A 20738-nucleotide genomic window follows, 5' to 3' on the forward strand; every position below is an offset into this window, starting at 1 on the left:
TTCACAACTTAAAATGTATCACTTCAACTTTTCCCCACTTTAAAGTTTCTGTTGAGAAATCTGTTATTTCAGTTGGTATTTTGGTTGGTTTCTTTTTTGTTTCTGAGACGAGTTTTTTCAGTGTAGCCTTGGTTGTGCTGAAACTCACTCTGTACACCAGGCTGGCCTCAGAGTCACAGAGATCTGCCTGTCTTTGCTTCCCAAGTGCTGGGATCAAAGGCATGTGTCACCACTGATATGTGGTTTTGTACTTTTTTCTGGTTGCTTTCAATATACGTTCTTTGTTCCATATATCCAGAGTGGTTTAATTATAATGTGATGAGGGAAGTTGTTTAATGTTCTAAATGCCTCTGGTATTGGACTTTTCCTATAATTGGATGATTTTGTTGAAAATATTTTCTATGCCTTTAGAATGAAAACTTTCTCTTCTAGTGCCCATGATTCTTAGGTTTGGTCTTTTTAATGTCCCAGGTCATTTGTAAGTGCCATTCTTACCAATTGATCTTTGTCCTTTTTAGAGTATTTGAATTCTTCCACATTGCCTTTAAGCTTATTCTGTCATTTGATCTTTTCTATTGGTGAGGTTTATACTGAGGATTTATTTAACTTATTCAGTTTTCATTTCCAGTATTTCAGTTTGGTTTTTCCTTAGTAGTTCTGTTTATGAAATTTCTCTGTTTTTATCTAGTATAAACTTCATTATTTCATTCAGCTCTCTCTCTCTCTCTCTCTCTCTCTCTCTCTCTCTCTCTCTAGCTTTCGAGCCTGTCATACAACTAGCTCTTGTAGACCAGTCTGGTTTCGAACTCACAGAGATCCGCCTGTCTCTGCCTCCTGAATGCTAGGATTAAAGGCGTGCGCCACCACTGCCTGGCTCTTCTTTGACTTTTAAACATACTTAAATTCTTTTGATTTCTTTGTCTAGGATGTCATCTGGTTCTCTCTCATTGGCAGCTATTACTTGAGTATTAGTGATTTTTGGAGGAGTTATGCCACATTACTTATTTATATATATAAATATATAATTATATTATTGTATTGAGATTTATGCATCTGGGTTTATTTCATTGCTTGGATTTTGTGGGGGTTTTTTTGGCTGTATTTTTTCAAGGGAAGCACTTTCAATGTTCAAGTGGAGCCTACTTGTGGTGTAGTTGAGGTGTCAGTGGACAGTTCGTTGTGGCTTTGGTCATAGATCCTGGTCACCCCTCCTTTTGATCCTTCTGTGGCTAGGATGTGCATGCTGCTTTTGCCTAGGCAGTCTTTCACTGGGTTGAGGGTGGGTCTCAGATTTTGGTCCTTCACAGTTGTCTTAGTTAGGATTTCTATTGCTGTGAAGGGACACCATGACCACAGCAACTCTTTTAAAGGAAGACATTTAATTGAGGTGGTGGCTTACACTTTCAGAAGTTTAGTCTATTATCATCATGGTGAGGAGCATGGTGGCCTGCAGGTACATACACATGGTGCTGGAGAAGGAGCTGTTACATGTTGACATTCAGGCCACAGGAAGTAGACTGTCTCATGGGCGTGACTTGAGCATATAGGAACCCCCAAAGCCCGCTTCCAGAGTGACACACTTTCTCCAAGACCAAACTTATTCCAACAAAGTCACACCTTCTAATAGTGCCATTCCCTTTAGGGGGACATTTTCTTTCAAACTACTTAAAACAGCTAAGGCTGTGTAGATGCTGGTCATACTTCAGGAGTCCTGTTGAGAATGCTCATCTTTCCTGGGCTGTCATTTCTGATGTCTGGTATGTTGCTTGGAACCTGTGTCTATGTCACCTTGTAGGCTCTGACTGGATTTCCTTCATTGAGCTGCATTCTTTTAAAAGATTTATATTTTATTTTGTGTGAGTTTTGCCTGCATGTATGTCTGCATGCCATGTGCATGAAGTGCCTGCTGAGACCAGAAGAGGGCACTGAATTCCCTGGAACTGAAGTTACAGACTGCTGCAAGCTGCTATGAGCATGCTGGGATTGAATATCCGGTCCCTGGAAGAGTGGCCAGTGCTGTTAAACACTGAGCATCTCTCCAGCCTGAGCTGTCGAGTTTTGATCCCGTTTCTTCTCCTCCACCTAGAGGTATTCTCTTGCCAGGATTCAGAGTCTAATTCTATGACATTTACCCGGGAGTGTCCAAGTCATGTGACTCACTGAGGTCTACAACCCGCACCAAGGCACTGAAACTTCAGAGCTCTTTCTAAGTCAGGGTCTTGCTGACGCTCTGTTAAATGCTGAGAGCAGAGGCTTTTCCTGGGACCTCTCTTCTTCCTCTGCTGTTGCTATCTACAACTGTTGTTCCTTCCTTCCCATTTTCTCTAAAGACAGCTTTTACTGAGGTGTTTTTTTTTTTTTTGTCTCAAGCATGAGTCTAGTCACGTCTGTGAGGAGGAGCTCCCCAGACCACACAAATGCCTCTGGGATAGACTGTATTTTTTTTGGTTTTGTTATTGTACAAGACACTTTCAGCTGTCACTTCATTCTTCTTGTAACTGTTATTCATCTTTTTCCAGTTTATCCCCTGGAGAGTCTAGCCAACTGTTTTCTAAGTAGTTCTTTTTCTGTGTGTAAGTTTTCAGGAACATTTCTTCCTTTCCCCCACTCTCCGTCCCCTTCCTCTATCCCTCATGGGCATTTATGGTTCTGTGGCAGAGCCCAGTGCCACCCAAGCACTAGGTAAACACTTCACTGAGTGAGATTCAACCCTCTCCTCAGTTTACTTTCTGTGCTGAGTGTTTGCTACCGTCTGTCTCTAGGTCAATCAGTAACTTTCTCTATGTCGAGATTGGGATGTGGTTTTTCTCGGTTTCCTGAGCACCTGGTGTGGTACCTGTCACATGGTAGATGATCCTCTGGTGAGTGAGTGAGTGGATAATTAGGTGTTGGTGTGGCAGATGGAATAGATGCAGATGAACATGTTAATGGGAGGAAGAAAAAAATCCCAAATTAGTTTATAAACTCTTGTTGTTCTAAAAAAAACAAAAAAAAAGTACATTTGGGTAACATCTTCTTTTGGCCACAAATATGTCACATATATGAACATAGCTCCCTTTCCTTCAGGAGAATTTAAATTTGATCAGCAAAGCTCATTTATCCATATTTTAAAATATTTTATTTACTTAGTTTACATGGGGTGATAGTACCTGTATAAAATTCAGAAGACAACTTCTGTGAGTTGCTTCTCTCCTTATACCATGTAAGTCCTGGGTCAGAACTCAGGTCATTAGGCTTGGAAGTAAATTCCTTTACTGATGAACCATCTGCGGCTTCAGTCAATGCTTCTAAAATATGCATATTTTATTGTATGTACAGCTGTAAAGTTTGCTTCAACAAAATTAAAAACAGAATCCGGAGAATTGACTCAGTGACCGAGAGTACATTTTGCATAAAGGTCCTGGGTTTGAGTCCTGACACCCATCTAGTAGCTCACGACCAATTCCAGGGGATCTGACACACTCTGTGGGTACCAGGAACTCCTGTGGTGCACAGAAAAATGAAACAATCTTTAAAAAGTAAAATGAACATTGAGAGAGGAAGATTAAAATCATTGAAACAGTATTATGACTGAATAATCAAGCGCTGTTCTTACAGTTGACATTCTGATCAGTGAGTCAGTCTTTGCAGACTTAGCTTCTTCTCAGGAGTTTTTTTTAAAAATAACACTGTGCATAATATTTTTTTATAAACTGCTTTATGTTGTGAGATATAAAAACATATAAAACATTACCTAATTTCTATAAAATATGCAGCCTGTTCTTTACTCAAAAAATAAAGTTTGATATTGTTAGGTAATAGAAACTATTATCATCTCCAAAAATTTCATTCTGTTCTCAATCTATAGCCAGGCTCAGATTTTTCATTATTTTTTAAATTTTTAATGATCCTGAAACTATCTATTGACTCCCCAGTCTTTAGTCTAATTTGGTCCCATCTTTCCCAGCCATCGTGACAGCAGTCCTTCCTCAACAAGCTCTTTAGCACATCACTTGGACACATCCTACAAGCCACCTAACAGACTCCTGCACTTGCTACCCTCCACCATTCAAGTTTAGGATGCTGTCCTTAGCACTTTCAAGATGCTGTAAAGCAGTCACCCTTTTCTTCCCAAACAAATTCCACACAGCATAGCAAACACACACACACACACACACACACACACACACACACACACACTGCCTCCCCTAATTCTCATGTAAGCATATGTTACATAGGAAATGACACTACTTGAAAAGGATTAGGAGGGGTGGCCTTGTTGGAGGAAGTGTGTCACTGTTTGCTTTGAGGTTTCAAAAGCTCATGCCAGGCCCAATGGCACTGTCTCCCTGCTGCCCATAGATCCAGATGTAGAACTGTCAGCTGCTTCTCCAGCCTGTGTGCTGCCCTACTCCACATGATGATAATGAACTCTGAAACCATAAGCAAGTCTTAATTAAATGCTTTATGAGATGCTACTCCCTGATGACTGTGTTCGAATATATGAGCCTATGGGAGCCATTCTTATTCAAACCACCACAGCTGTTTTTATATTTGTGATTACCAGCAAAATATGATGCCTTCCTTTGTCCATCTTTTTGTGTTTCTTAGATTCCAATGTAGTTACCAATGTTACACTTCAGGACTTACTGGCATACGTGTCTTCAAAACATTCCTATCTCAAAGATTTGCCTCAGAGGCAGCGTCAGAAAATGAGCACCGTGGAGTTTGTGGAACTGGAGCAGCTGCAGCCTGATACATTAGTCCATGCAGTACTCAGAGTAGTGGATGTCACTGTATTGACAGGTAAATATTTTGAGTGTCTCTTTAATGTTAGCTCATAAAACCTGTGTGAGGCCATCTTGGTGCATTAGTTGATCACCACTGTGTGTTTATCATGACATCCTATGTTGTCACCCAAGCAGGGTAATATCAACTAGCTTCTTTTTCCTTTTCCAGAGGCATTATATAGTTATAGAGGACAGAAGCAAAGGAAAGTTGTGTTAACTGTGGAGCAGATTCAAGGTCACCATTATGTGCTTGTATTGTGGGGTCCTGGAGCAGCCTGGTATACTCAGCTTCAAAGGAAAAAGGGTAAATATATTGGGCAAAAAGCATTTAACCTGCTTATACCTTGGTAAATGATTAATGTTTGCTTGTCTGAGGTGTGGAGACTTGGAAGAAATTATAGCATTTGAAATAATAGTGACTGATTGCTCTGAAATTTTTTTTGCTATAATTTTATACTTATAGAAATTTAGTTATCTAGAAGTCCTTTGTAATTAATAGTGACAAAATAAAGGCTCGAATGTTCCCAGGCCTACTATATGAGGGTATTAGTAAAAACTTTATCTCCTTCAAATAATGTTTTGTTTTTTAAAAGATTTTATTTTTAAATTGTGTGTGTGTGTGTCTGTCTGTCTTTCTGTCTGTCTGTCTGTGGGTATGTACATGTGAGTTCAGGTGCCTCTGGCGCCCAGAATCTGGCTTCTAGATTCCCTAGAGTGGGAGTCACAGCTGCCTAGCTGGGCACTGGGAACGTTTGGTCTTTTGCAGTCACAGTGCATTCTCATAACTGCTGAGCATCTTTCTAGCCCCTCAGAGGTGCTCTTTAAATGTAATGTCTGCAGCTTGTGTTTTTCAGCAGAGTGCTCTTATAAATGAGTTCCTTTCTGACAGAAGGCAGATGTTGGGGGAATTACATTAAGTCTTCAAGTTACATTTCCTGGTGAATTAATTGCTATGTCCTGGGTTTTTATTACAGTTAAAAATATGAACTCTTAACCTTTATAGAATGCTTGCTTAAAAAGTATGGCCCAGTGGTACATTGTTTAAAAGCCTAAGTTAATAATTCATGGTGCATTAAATTAAAAGGGGTGTTTCAAAAATTAGTACAGTATCTTACTTCACTGCTGAGAAATTCTGATTTTAACAGCCTGAGAGTTTAAATAGTGGTTTTTGAGTCACCTTACTCTGAAAATAATTTGGCATTGATCAACTGGTTCACTATTTTGTACTTGAATGAGGTAATGTTGCGGTTCAAACTTCTGTCTATCAAGTGCTTATCTGGAGGTAGGGTCTGTCCCACTGTCTTTTAATCATTAATAGCCCTAACTAGGATTTGAGATAAGTCTGACTTTTATGTTAGGATCAAATAGTGACAGATGTTTGTCCAGTTGTGAAATTTGGCAAACACGTATCGATGGCAGACATGATCAGTGAGCACGGTATCTCAGCCGTGAACACGAGTCCAGTGCATGCGAAGCAAATGTAGGTCAGGGGTAAAGTGATGGGGCAGAGCGCCCGCTGCTTTCTCAGTGTGGTTTAGGGTTAGGGACTTTATGCTGACAGAAGGAGAATCATTGTATCTCTAGATAGTTCCATGGCTTTTTAGTTAATACTGAAAACTTAGGAATCCAGGAATTACGTTATAAATTGCTTTTGTTGAATTCACTAATTACACCTAAATTTATTTATACCCTCATCACCTTAAAGTTTTAACAGCTGCTTTAATACCTCAAGACAATGCCCTTTAATATAAAAATAACAATTTTGGAGGGTAATTTAAGGAAGCAATTGTACTTTCAGAAACTGTTAACCTTTTTATTCATTTAGCACTTCTTGAGGCCATCTCTGCATGAACTTCTGAAGTAGGCACTGGCTTTTATATATTCTTAAAAAGAACAAACTTAGCTCTTACAATCAGAAATGATCACCAAGTAGTCTATATTCAATAATAACGATAACAAAATTGATGTTTTTAGGGAGAATAGTAAGAAATCTCAAATCTGCATTTATTTGAAATACTCATTGCCAGCAGGAAGCTAGCATACTTTGTATGCAGCTTGCAGTGGTCACAGCTTAGATTCTAATGAGGGCACAGGCAACATAAATTATACTTCCTAAGAGTAATTGGGCTTGTGTGTAGTGTCCATGCTTGTAATTTCAGCACTTGGGAGATAGAGGCACGAGGGTCAGGAAGGAGTTCAGGGCTATATTTGACTACTTCGGTATTTTGAGGCCAGCCTGTGCTACATGGACCCTGTTGCAAACAAACAAAAGAATAATTAGGTAAGCATAAAATAATCTATACAGAATCAAATACCATTTTCATGCAGTTGTTTTAAAAAGAAATCTTCCATTTCAAATACATAACAAAATATGATAAAGTACTCTTATAGTTAATTAAGTAAAGTAATGCAAATAACCCCAGTTTATGATTGTCTATTATCCAAAGTCACAGTTATATCTACATGGATGTTTGTAATCCAGTTACATCCTAGCTTGCCTACTATAACTTCTTCAAGTTTGCCATAAATCAATTTAGTTGTCTTACTTAGCTAGCTTCTCTAGAACCACAGTAACAAAACAGTGTTTAGACACAGTAGCACCTGTTCAAATAACGTGGTAAGGACTGATTTTTGTTGTTACTGAGACAGACTAGCCCAGAGTGGCCTCCAACTCACCACGTAGTTGAGAATGGTATTGAATTCTGATCTTCCTGTCTTCACTTCTCAGGTGTCTGGTATTACAGGCCAGCAGTCTTGTTCTGTACAGTGCTGAAGATCCAGCCCAGCATCTTATGCATGTTGGCCATTCTACTAACAGCCCAATGGTTCTAATCTTTAAACAACAGCAGTATAGACTTTTTTTCAGATAATCATGTTCTCTGTTGTATATTCAACTTTAAAATTAGACTAAAGCAGGAGGTGGGTTAGCTGAGAGGAATGGAGGGAGGGGAAGCTGTGGTTGGGATGTAAAAAAATTAAAAAAGAAAATGACATAATATTAAATTATTAATGTTACTGTTGGAATCATAGGTATTGTAAAACATCTACATATAATAAGCGTCTATTTTTGACCATTAGAGAAGCTTGTAGACTGTTTAAAATAACACAAAGGAAAGATGTGATGGCTAATCTTCATTGTCAACCTGACTCATCTGGGAAGACGCAGTCTCAGTTGAAGAATGGCCCCATTTTCTTAGTCTTTGGGAAATTTCTTGATTGCTAATTGATGTAGGAGAACCTACCCTGTGAAATTTCTAACCATGCCAGCCTGTCCTGTATAGGAAACTGGGAGCAATTCTGTAGATAGTGATCTTCTGCATCTGCCTCAAGTTCCTGCCTTGAATCTTTGCCTTTGCTTTCCTTAGTGATAGACTGTTATCTTGTAAAATAAAATCCCCCCAATTATACTAAGGAAAAAGGAAATTTCTCAGCACAATTGTTTTCCTGATAACTAGTTATAGGCTGTTGGTAGAAGAACTGCGTTCAGTTGCTAGCACCTATCCAATATCTATCTAATGATGCTGTCTATACAGAAAAACCCTGTCTCAAAGAAAAAGAAAGAAAGAAAGAAAGAAAGAAAGAAAGAAAGAAAGAAAGAAAGAAAGAAAGGAAAAGCTTATATTTTTAAAAAATCTGGGCTTCTTAAAAATACTAATTTAACTAGTATTTTTATTTGTTAATATTAATAAAGGCCTCAATGTAGAATTTCCTATATGGACATATTTGTCAATTCTGAACAGAAACAAAACAACAAAAATCAGTTCTTACCGAGGGAATTAGAATACCACACATTTCATTGTCCTAAAAAAACTCAACTAGTTAACAAAAAACCTTTCTATATCTCAAAATGAGAATGTGCTGTTCTGAAAGGCAGCTGTTTAGAGGGGCCAGGAAATTAGAAGAGATTCCTAAATGATATCTAGCCAGGTGTGGTGTGCACACATCTAATTCCAGTGCTTGAAGGAGTAAGGGTTCAAAGCCAGCATGGACTCTATAGAGAGATAATTTGTAGCTTTTAAATTCAATTGCTTTAACCACACAGTTATATTTTGTCTGTTTTGCCCAAATTCTTTAGTGATAAAAGTTATGTTTAGCTGATTTAGTTAGGTTAGTCTACTTAATCTGATTCTGAGCAGAGATTTCTTATTTTGGTGACTTTTTTTGTTTGTTTGTTTAAGATTGTATTTGGGAATTTAAGTACCTTTTTGTTCAACGCAATTGCATACTAGAAAACTTAGAGTTGCACACAACACTGTGGTCATCCTGTGAATGCCTGTTCGATGATGATACAAGAGCAATTTCATTTAAAGCAAAATTTCAAGAAAGCATTCCCTCCTTTGTCAAGACATCAGACTTAGCAACCCACCTAAAGGATAAGTATTCAGGTATGGTCTTTACATATGTAAAATGTTTCTCATCTTAGTATAAGCAAAGAGGCTGCCATTTCTGAGAATATATATAATTAAATATGGAAATGAAATATAGCTGGGCAGTGGTGGCATACTCCTTTAATCCCAGCACTCTAGAGGCAGAGGTAGGCAGATCTATAGAGTAAGATCTCTTTCACTTCGAGGCCAGCCTGGTCTATAGAGTAAGTTCCAGGGCAGCCAGGACTATTGCACAGAGAAACCCTGTCTTGAACCACACCTCACAAAAGAAAGTGAAATCTAGATCTCTACAAATAGCTGAATCAGATTTTGATTTCTTAGTCTTCTGCCTCTACCTCTATTTTTATTTTAAACTATTAAGGAACACCTGATATTTTCATGCATAATTATGCTTTTGTCTTTAAACAGGGTCTCATTATAAAGCTTGCCCTGACCTCCAACTCATGATCCTCCTGCTCTTGGTCACTCCAGGGCTGGGATTGCAGGTGTATACCACCATCCTAGGCTCTGAGATTTTCATTGTTGAAAGGTTTTAACTGTAAATTCAATGTATTTAATAGATACAAAGCTGTTAAGATTATCTGCTTGTTGAGTGAATTTTTGTTTGTAGTTTTCACAAAATTTGTTCCTTTAAATTATTGACATAGCAAAAATTATTGATGCACATTGATAAGTTATTGATAAGTCATTCTCCTACTATTCTTTTGAATATTGTTAGACTAGGTAATGCTGTCAGTCTTACCTGATAGTAGGAGTTGGTTCACTCTGTTCTCTATTTTATTCATTTTACTGATTGTAATCACCATTTGGTTTCAGTGATTTTTCTGTTTTCTCTTTTCTTCACCTTTCTTCTGATATGTATTAGTTCTTTTTTTCTACCTGCTTGGGTTTTGCTTTTTCTCATTTGAGATGGAAATTGAGATCCCCGCCCCCAACAATGTGGCCCATTAATACCATGAATTTCCTGTCAGTAAAGGGTCTGGGTTTGCCCACGCTCTGTGAGTTGTGAGCTTTTCTCCTTTGGCTGCTAAAGACACCATTTCCATCCCTGTGGGAGCTCTGGGAATTGTTCTGGCCGTGTAGACTTAGTCAAGATGTCCAAGGGGCCCAGACACTAGCGCCATGGCCCAAGTCATATCAGATTCTGGCATACAAAGAATACTCTCACCATTCTGAGATACCTAGGGTGTTAGGAACTATGTGCCAGGAGTGTGTATGTTTATAACAAGATGAGAGTAAAATGTAGTCCTTGTTCCACTGTGACCAAATGGTGGATCAGCTCTCACTAGTCATGTTAGTTCATATGGCTTGTGTTGATTAGTCTTCACTGGCAATTTGACTGGATTTAGATGCACCTAGGTGACATAACCCGGATGTGTCTGTGACGTTTCCATAGAAGGTTAATAAGGAACACACACCCTGAATGTGGGCAGCACCATCCTATGGTTTCAAGTCCTGACTGAATAAAAATGGAAAAAGGAGAAAGTGAGCTGAGCCCCAGCACCCATCTGCCTGAGGATGCAGTGTGTGAGCTGCCTCGCTCCTCTGCTCATGCGGTCTCCTTTAGCCGAATGCAGTCTTTGAACTCTGAACGAAAAATAATCCCTTCTTTCCTCAGTTGCTGTTTGTCTGGTATGTAGCCACAGTGATGAGAAAATAACTAATATATGTGTATCTATGCTTTACAGGATGAGTATAGACTAGCATTGCTGCGTCATCCAACTAAGCTAAGAAAAATGCAAGAACAGAATGAAATGAATAAAAGCATTTTAGTTGAAAATAATAACTTTATTCTTAGAAAATAACTCCATACAAGAAATGCTACATTGAGGCCTCTATTAATATTAACAATTAAAAATACTAGTTAAATTAGTATTTTTAAGATGCCCAGATTTTTAAAAAATGTAAGCTTTTCTTCCTTCCTTCCTTCCTTCCTTCCTTCCTTCCTTCCTTCCTTCCATCCTTCCTTTTTCTTTCTTTTTTTTCTTGAGACAGGGTTTTTCTGTATAACAGCCCTGGTTGTCCTGGAACCCTCTTTGTAGACCAGGCTGGCCTCAAACTCACAGAAATTCACCTGCCTCTGTGTGCTGTGATTAAAGGCGTGCGCCACCATCATCCAGCAAATACAGGTGTTTTTAGTGATACCTTTTATACCACTTTCAAACTTGAAGTTGTTGTGGCAAAGTAGAATCCAGATTTACGCTGAGTGGTGAAATCTTGGGTAATGAAGGCTTATATAAATTTTTAAACTGGGTTTACCCTCAAAATTCCATAGAACCACAGAGATGGTTGCCATGTAAAGAAGGCCATAGGCAGCAAGGGGCTGTGCCACTTTGCAGTTTTTATTTGTTTCTGTGGAGGAGTCAGCTTTATCTACTGCTTATACAAGATAATGACCTGTTAGGATCACTACCTAGAATTAGACTTAAAAATAAAAGTAAGCAACCTCAGTCAGCAGATGAGGTGGCCACAGAACTAATGATTAGTGGTAGCAGAGATACAGCCTCACTAGCTTGGGGATGATGCTGAGCACTGGCAATGTTTTTATAAATTCTGGGGTATTTGGTATCCACTGGGTACCCAACTGTACTGTTGTAGCCAGCCTTTGATAGGGTGTATTCAAAAGGCCTCTTTAGCCCTTTTCTTTCTCTGATCAATCACAAGAACAGGCACATGGTTTCTGTCATTGTTTGTTTAAATATGAAGATGGAAAGAGAACATGCAAGAATGAGCAACTTTTCATAGCCTTTTTTTCCCCCATTAAATAAAAGGCAAGAGAAAGGGGCTCTCAAGCTGGCGAGATGTAAGTTTGTCTTTCTGCTGCCGCAGCCAGAAAAGGGCGGCTCCTTGTAAAGAGCTGAGCATACCCAGTGTCTCCGACAGGAGGCAGAATTTAGTGCCCAGCATTGTAGAATACCCCTGAAAGCAAAGTCCACTTTTACAGTGGCCTCTTTGCAATTTTTGAAAGAGGTATGCAAGGTTGTAAAATGATTATATGAAAAGTCTTCTGAAATTACTGCATGCTTCCATTTTTGTATGTGTGTGATTGAACATAGCTGTGAGAAAGAGTAATGTTGATTCTGCTACATCTTATAAACTATGTGGCCACTCCCACTAAGTTATGTAGAGATACATGGCCTGGATAGAAAAAATGATGAAAGCATTTCCGGGCTCCAAGACACTCAGACAAATCAAGGATATTAAGGAGAGCCACCACTATTGAATTCCAAAAGAGAGAGCCAGAAAACCGAACAGGGGCTAACATGATACATCTTGATCTATAATTTTGAGAGGATCATGATGGTTAATCTTGATTGCTTTAAGAAGCACTAGGAATTTAGTGAAGTGCAACTCTGCATGTGTCTGTGGGATTTTTCCAAAGACAATTAACCAAGGGAAGGCCTGTTCTGTGTGGCGATATTTTATTTGTACTTTAATAAATAGAGCTTGCTTGAAGATCAGAATGCAGAACTCCCGTAGAGGCCACAGAGTGGTGGCACACACCTTTAGTCCTAGGATCTGGGAGACAGAGTCAGATGAATCTCTTTGAGTTCAAGGCTACCTTGGGCTACACAAGATCGATCCAGAAACAGATCCAGGTGTTGGTGGTTCACACCTTTAATCCCAGTGTTTGGAGTCATACACCTTTTATCCTAGTACTAGGGAGCTGGAGACAGGAGTGATATGGCTGGGCCGTGAGAGAAATATAAAGGGGAAGAGATAGGACTTCAGCTTGAACCCCAATATCTGTCTTGGGTTTTTATTATTTGTGTTACATTTCCAACTGTGGTGGCAGCATCTCATTGGCCAGGGTCCAGATGGTAGAAAAGGGAAGGGAAAACTAGCTCCAGCATTCTCCCTGTTTCCTGATTGCCATGATGTGAGCTATCCTGCTCTGCTCTCCTCTCCACCATGCCTGCACTGAGACCTCGGAACCCCTGAGCCCGAGTACATCTTCCTGCCTTTAAATTATGTCACATGTTTTGTTTCAGTGATGGAAAGATGACTAACAACAAAACAAAACAAAACACAAGTGTGCAAGCTTAAAGACACCTTTAAATGAGTATGGAGAGGAGAATGATGTTCAGATAGATTCATAGGATATACTGGTATGCAGAAAGGGGAAAATAAGTTAGGATCCAAAGATCGTAGTAGATACAGTAGATATTCAGTATATATGTAGTGAATAAGTTAATTGTTAGGTGAGTTGACATGCTTGAGGTTACAGTGAATGAAAAAGAAGCCATGCTCTCCCATCCACTCCTTTCGGAATGGTCACGTAGACTCACTCAGGTTCAGGCAAATCGTCCGTTATGTTCTAGGTTCTTTATGGAAGCCCTAAGTGAGTTAGGATTCTCTAGGAAGGGATGAATTCCAAGAACGACCTTGGTTGTAGCCTATACCTAACTGACTGTTAACACACTACATTGCTTGCTGTGTTTGTCAAAGATATTTTTGGCTCTAGTAACTGTAATATTTCATTTTTATATAGGAGTGGTTCTAATTAAAGCCAAGGTTTCAGAGCTGGTGTTTGCTGTCACAGCAGCTCAGAAGATAGCTCTAAATGCTCGCAGTTCCCTGAAGCATATCTTCTCTTCTCTTCCCAACATCACATATGCCGGCTGTGCACAGTGTGGCTCGGAACTGGAGACAGATGAGAACAGGATCTACAGACAGTGTCTGAGCTGCTTGCCATTTGCTAGGAAGAAAACGTTCTATAGGTAAGGAAACAAAGGGTGATGTTTTGTTAATTTGATGGAAAATATTTATTGCATAGGACTGGAAGTGACGAAAAGTTCAAATTTCAATCTTTTATAATATAATTAATTGAGAGCTTAAGCAGGAGAATGAAATTTCCCTGAGTGACAAATACCAATTTTTGAAAGCATAATTTCCCAGTAATGGATAAGATTATTTTAAAGAATTATCTGGATCTAATTGTCTTAAAACAGGTATACTGAAGACTTTGTTCACTTTTAATCAGCAGCTGACTGTTCCATCATAACTCATTGCCCCATCTTGGTATCTAGTGACACTGTAAAAGTTAAAAGTGTGATGTGACCTTTCTGTGAGTTATTTGCAGAGGCCGGGGAATATTTGTTTAGCCTTCAGTGTTTCATCTTCTCACCTTTACTTTAGACGTGAAAGACAGCTAGTCAATATATGTTCATTGGTAAAATTGTTGCTAGCTCAGTGAGAAGCACACGGCTTTCAGATAGTGTTCAAAGTCTTGGATAGTCATTGTTTCATAGCCGTAAAATTGCATTTGTTGCCTGTTATTTCCAAATATTGAAGTCTTTCAAAAGTAAATACATGTGTATTCCATACTTTTATTTATTTATTTTTGTGTTGTTGTGGACAGGGTCTTGTTACATAACCCAGGCTAGTCTCAAACTCCTAATACTCCTAAGTGATGTGCAGTGTGCCTGTGAAGGTCATGTACAGAAGCTCGGTCAGAAGCCTTAGTTCTCTTTGCAGATCCTGATGTTTGTTAGAAGCAAGTGAATGAAGCTGGGCCTGTGCTACACATGTGTGCAGCCCCAGTAATTGGAAGATTAGTGTGGGAGCTCAGGTTCAAGGTCAGCCAGCACTACACAGCGAGATCTTGTCTGGTTTTTCTTTTTCTTTTTTTTTTTTAGATAGGGTTTTGTTGTAGCTTTGGAGCCTGTCCTGGAACTAGCTTTTGTAGATCAGGCTGGCCTCAAACTCACGGAGATCCGCCTGCCTCTGCCTCCCGAGTGCTGGGATTAATGGCGTGTGCCACCACTGCTCAGCTCAGAATTATCTTAGTCTGGTTTCCCTACCTATACTTCCTGCTTGGCTACCTACTCCAATCAACATTTTATTAAACTAATACAAGTAACAAATTTTACAGTGTACAAAAGTATTATGCCACAAAAATTCATGCCTTGTAATTTGTAGTTAATTGTATATTTTCTTTGTAAAATGTTTTTATTGAGCAGTAAGTCACATGTCACCATAGAAGTTCACACATGGTATGTGTACATGTGGCACCCATATCCACACAATAAAAATGTAAGCATTTTAACTCTATAATTTAGTGATTACAGTGCATCCACAGGACTATAGACTCATTCTCCTTAGCAGTCATTCTCCTCACGGTGGAAACAGCTAACCTACTTTCTGTTGCTGTAGATTTGCCGACCTGAGCATTTCACACAGTGCTCACATAACGTGGGATCTTTTGTGACTGGCCTCTCACACAGAGTTCTCAAAGTTCATCTATGTTATGGACTGCGTCCATACTTTACATTTTTATTTATTATTATTATGTATGTAATACGTATGTGTCCATGTCATGGAGGTAGGAGGACAGCTTTGTGGAGTTGGGTTCTCTACTTCTGTGACAACCCAGTTAGCTTTCTGTTGCTGTGATAATCAACACCATGACCAAAAGCAACTCGGAGAAGCAAGGGTCTCTTGGGTATACTTCCAGGTAACTGGCCATCAGTAAGAGAAGTCAGGTCAAGAACTCAAACCAGATCAGAAGCAGAAACTATGGAGGGACGCTGCTGACTGGCATGCTCCCTAGCCTCTGCCGAGGTAACTTTCATAGACAGCATAAGACCCCTGCCTGGAGATGGTACCCACAGGGATGCTCATAGCCCATAGACCAATCTGATGGAAACTCCCTCAGATAGATCACTCTGAGCTGTGTCAAGTTGATAGTTGAAGCTCACTAGGAGACATAGAGTCAAGGCTTGCACAGCAAGTACCTTCATCCTCAGAGCCATCTTGCTGGCCCTAAATTATTTTTTCATACAAGTGTTTTATTATTTGCCTAATTATTGAAGAAATATTTGAGTTTAGCTTCATATCAAATACTTTCTTTGAGATTTTTATTTTGAAAGCTAATGTGAATAATATCAAATTATGAGAAAATGAATATGGTCTTCTTTAGTACTCATTTATTAATAGCAACTGAATTATATGTCTTTTGTCAGCTTTATTTTGTTTTAATTTTTTTTCAGAAATATTAGCATGTTTGCAGTTATCTGTATGTCTACATAATTATATATCTCTATAATCAGTCTGTACATCTGTATCTATCTTAATATTCTTGTGGAAAATCACTTTGTTCCAAGCGTCTTGGTAGCTTACATTCTATAACCAAATATATCAAAAAATTTTCCTGTCTTTTCCCCTCTGAAGAAGAAATTTCCTCTTTCCCCAGAGGAGTATTGGCAGTATTCTTTTTTTTGTTTGTTTGTTTTTTGTTTTTTCGAGACAGGGTTTCTCTGTGGCTTTGGAGCCTGTCCTGGAACTAGCTCTGTAGACCAGGCTGGTCTCGAACTCACAGAGATCCTCCTGCCTCTGCCTCCCGAGTGCTGGGATTAAAGGCGTGTGCCACCATCGCCCGGCTTGGCAGTATTCTTATACTCTCCTGAGCCCAGCTCTTTATGATAGGTTCATGCTTTCCTTTTTCCATTTAGTTTTTCTTTTATTTTATGTGTATGAGTATTTGCCTACATATGTGTTCCTGGTTCCTGCAGAGGATGTTGATATCCTGGAACTGGAGTCTTGTATTGTTGGAGGCAAAGAGTACAAGTACCTTTGACTGCCGAGCCATCCCCTCACTCCCAGTCTCTGATCTTCTGATATGATTGGCCCTGGAATGTTAGCTTTCTCCATGGAAAGTGGTGGCTGAAGACTTGCAGTAGATACTAGATTGAAGTCCTGGGAGGTGCTGGGGCCTTAGTCATAAGCAGTGGAAAACAGATTGCTTCTGAAGAGAAGTGTAAGATGATGTTTTATAGGGTGTAAGCCTAAAGCAGCCAGCTAAGAGATGCTAGACTGGGTGGAGTTGGTCATACCTAGTTAGGTGGCACTGGTCAAAATCGGTCCTGGTTTGGCAGGACCAACACTCAAAAATACGTTGGCTAGAGCTGGTTGAGATGGATGGACTGTAGTAGGCTGAGTAGGTGTGGAATGCAGTCAGGCAATATAAACTGTTCTGGGTCTTCATGAAGCCAGGGACAGTGGCCTTTGCCATACAGGCAGTGCCTGAGGCTTGTCCAGGAGTGGGAGAGGCAATGATACTAACTTGATCTTCCCAGATTGGGGCAGTTCTTGCTGGAATGGAGATGGACACTCCTTTTCACATCACTCTCTGATGTCTGTCTTTGCCTGGGGTTTTCTCAAAACTTTCCCCATCAGGTAGGATTTGATGGCTGGGGAAGGTTGGAGATTTGGGGCGCTGTTGGGTTCTCAGAGCCTGGGAGGAAGAGTGTTCTTTTCACTCTTCTTATCCAGTGCATGGAAGACTTGCAGTGATTCCAGCATGTGCCTATTTCAGTGGGCTCAAGGCTAAAGCCCCTATGGCTGAGGTCAGATGGGTTCCTCTTCCTTCTTTTTTTTTTTGATTTTCGAGACAGGGTTTCTCCGTAGCTTTTTGATTCCTGTCCTGGAACTCGCTCTGTAGACCAGGCTGGCCTCGAACTCACAGAGATCCGCCTGCCTCTGCCTCCCGAGTGCTGGGATTAAATGTGTGCGCCACCACCGCCCGGCAAATAATCGTATTATTATAATTTGTTCTCATTCTATCCTTTCCCCATATGCCTCTTCAGGTTTTTCTAGCTGATTCCTTTTCTTCATACAGCTAGTTCTCTCCTCTGCTTTTATAAATATGATATTTATTTTAAATCTTATCTTTAGTATACATGTATAGATAATTACATATATCGGATATATAAAACTTTAGCATGGTTCTCCAAATGTAATAAAATATGTGGTATTTGTCTTTCTGAATCTGACCTCTTTTACTTAACATGATTTCCAATTGTATTTTTTTCCTGCATATGTGTCCAGCATGGTTTATTGAAAAGGTTATTCTGGCCCACCTTAGCAGCATTGTTGAAAAAAAAAAGTCTAATATTGGAGTTAGCTGTAAATGTCAGTAGTGCGGCCTTTGACCCCATGCATGAGCTCTGGTTTGGATTCATAGCCCCTAACCAACAAAACCCAAATCCCAACCAACCAACCAACCAGCCAACCAACCAGAACAGTAACAACAAGAAGATAAACAAAACCACACACGTACACACACACACACAAACAAAACCCCGCTTCTTATAAAATTCCCTACATCCTTGAATGAAGGAGCCAGGTTTGTCTTGTCATGAGTGTAAGCCAGCACAGAGCACCGTCCATGGCTCTTATAGAGACTCGGCTTGTGTTTTCTGAAATGAAGAATGGAAGGACAGAAGAGAGCAGAGAGCACGAGAGAGAGTAAGAGCAAACGAGACAGAGACAAGCAGAGAGACACAACCTGCAATTATGCGGGTAAAGGGGTGAAATCTGCATCATGCTTTGTTTTCCTTTGCTAAATTCCTTTCTGCTCATGCGTCTGAGTCTAAATACTCTTATTTTTTCTAGGCCGGCTTTAATGACCATAGTTGATGGAAGACATTGTACTTGTGTCCGAGTAGGGTCAAAGATGATGGAGCAGATTCTTCTCAACATCTCTCCAGATTGCCTCAACAGAGTGATAGGTAAAATAGCATCCACGCCACACAGTTGTCCCATGGAGCTGTTCACGAGAGTAGTCACGACGGAAAGGGCACTATGTTGTAGGTGAAGCTTTTCCCTGTCAGTATAAAAGTAGGAAGATAGTTGAGTTTGAGTGAAACATGAATGAAACTTACATAAGTTGGAAGGTAAGATCTCTTTACATCTGTCTTCGTACATGGAAAGAAGGAAGGAAGCTCCTAGTTTCTTTAGTCCAGACTCCTAATTGGTCAGCAAAACGCTAGGAATAGTAGTTAAACAAATGGTAGTTAAATACTAGCGAACAGATGGATGTATAGCACCATGCCTAAAAGTGAGCTATCATGGGAATGGAATGTCAGGATCCTCTAAGATGCTCAGCTGTGATGCCGGGGGCAGTCAGACTAAGATGAGAGCAGACACACCCTCCTGTTGGATGATCATGTATGCCCATCCTCACTAGCCTCAGACTCCTTACATGGACAAACTAATCCAGTTCCTTTGTTTTCTTAGTTTTGTAATAGTGGGTTGCTCTTCTTGTTAATAATGGGCTGAGCATCTAATCCAAAAATAGGAAACATAATGAATTGCATGTTTAGATATGAGTCTTATCCCTAAGGGACCTCATAATGTATGTACATTTTTAAAAATCTGATACTCCAAAATCTTCTGGTCCCAAGAACGTTGGTTCAGAGATATTCAGCTTGTACATGTACTTAAAGCTGTGATTAAAAACTGTAGAAATATGAGTATGAGGCTTTTTCTGGCATGGGCATGCCCTTTCTAAAAATGTATGAGTTTTTATTCACCTGCATAGTTACACACAAGAAGATACCAAAAGAGGGCATTGGGTCCCCTGGAACTGGAGTCGGGAGCTGTTGTGAGCGGCTGTGTGGGTGCAGGGAATTAAGCCCAGGTTCTCTGCAAGTACAGGTGCTCCCGACTGCTGAAGCCCAGTGCCATGCCCATCACTTTGTTCAGAAGCTGATGGCTGGAGCTGCTGTTGGGCTGAGCACGGCCTGTGCTCGCTTCTGATGCCCAGTGGGAACCACACCTTGATCTTTCTAGACTGCCTTCAACAGCTTGAACTAGAAAGAGAGGTGGAGAACAAGAAGTTTAAGGTGTGTGTGAAGGCTGAGGAAACAAGGAAAGGCTTCAGAATGTGTTTCTGTGAAGCTGAAGGGTCCTGACCCGAGTGGCATGTGTGTTTTCTTCCTCAGTACCTTCCTCAGAAGTCACCTATGGCTTGGTCGCCGCCGACTTGCTCCACTCCTTGTTGGCAGTCGGTGCAGAGCCTTGTGTGTTGAAGATCCAGAGCCTTTTCGAGTTGGATGAAAACAGCTACCCTTTGCAGCAGGATTTCTTCCTACTAGACTTCTGTCCTGATTCACGTAAGACGTGGAGCTTGGGACTTTCTCTGAGGTCAGAGGAGGACACAGACAGCATTCCAAGGAAGGAGTGATGAAATCATCTGTCTTTGGAATATTTATTTTTTATATGTTTATGAATTTTGCCTGTGTATAACTATGTACCATATATGTGCCTGGTGCCCACAGAGGCCAGGAGAGGGTGCCAGGTCCCCTGGAACCAGAGTAGAGTAGTATATGGTTGTGAGCTGCCGTATGGATTCTGAGAAAGCACTCTTAACTGCTGAGCCATCTAACCCTATGATCTGTGTTTTGAAATAAATGAAATGACAGGGCTTTTGCTTAGAGTTTTTGAAATAAATATTTTATACTGTACAATATAATTATATTAAATATATGTTAATTTTTAAGAGAATTCTGTGAAGCTTTTATTATTTGCTTTTTTGTTGGTATTCTTTTTATTCTGGAGAAATGATCTAGCAAAAAAGGCTAGATCATTTCTCCACAGTTCCCTGAGAATTATGGGTCCCTCATTGTCATTTAGTTTAGACCATGATGCATGAAGGCAATACATATTGAAGACGTGTCCATATGTAAGACATTTCATCACCTTCTGTTATAAAATCTACATATTCTTTCTTATTTCTATCTTAAGAAGTTGCCAATGTGAACTAATTTCTTGATTTTAACTGTAGTTTTGGGCTGGG

At 39.9% G+C, this 20738-nt stretch overlaps 1 protein-coding gene across 1 annotated transcript in view; it reads left to right on the forward strand.

The window, feature by feature from the left end:
* Positions 1 to 20261, forward strand: part of Shld2 (shieldin complex subunit 2) — an 88477-nt gene extending 68216 nt beyond the window's left edge. The window contains exons 7-12 of the mRNA XM_005348615.3: positions 4591 to 4785; positions 4939 to 5073; positions 8948 to 9154; positions 13650 to 13878; positions 18554 to 18669; positions 19885 to 20261. Of these exons, the coding sequence (XP_005348672.1) occupies positions 4591 to 4785; positions 4939 to 5073; positions 8948 to 9154; positions 13650 to 13878; positions 18554 to 18669; positions 19885 to 20126 (1124 nt within the window). The 3' untranslated portion in view covers positions 20127 to 20261. The remainder of the gene's footprint in view (positions 1 to 4590; positions 4786 to 4938; positions 5074 to 8947; positions 9155 to 13649; positions 13879 to 18553; positions 18670 to 19884) is intronic.
* The last annotated feature ends 477 nt before the right edge of the window (positions 20262 to 20738 follow it).

This window comes from Microtus ochrogaster, chromosome 6, assembly GCF_000317375.1.
Source record: "Microtus ochrogaster isolate Prairie Vole_2 chromosome 6, MicOch1.0, whole genome shotgun sequence".
NCBI lineage: Eukaryota > Metazoa > Chordata > Mammalia > Rodentia > Cricetidae > Microtus > Microtus ochrogaster.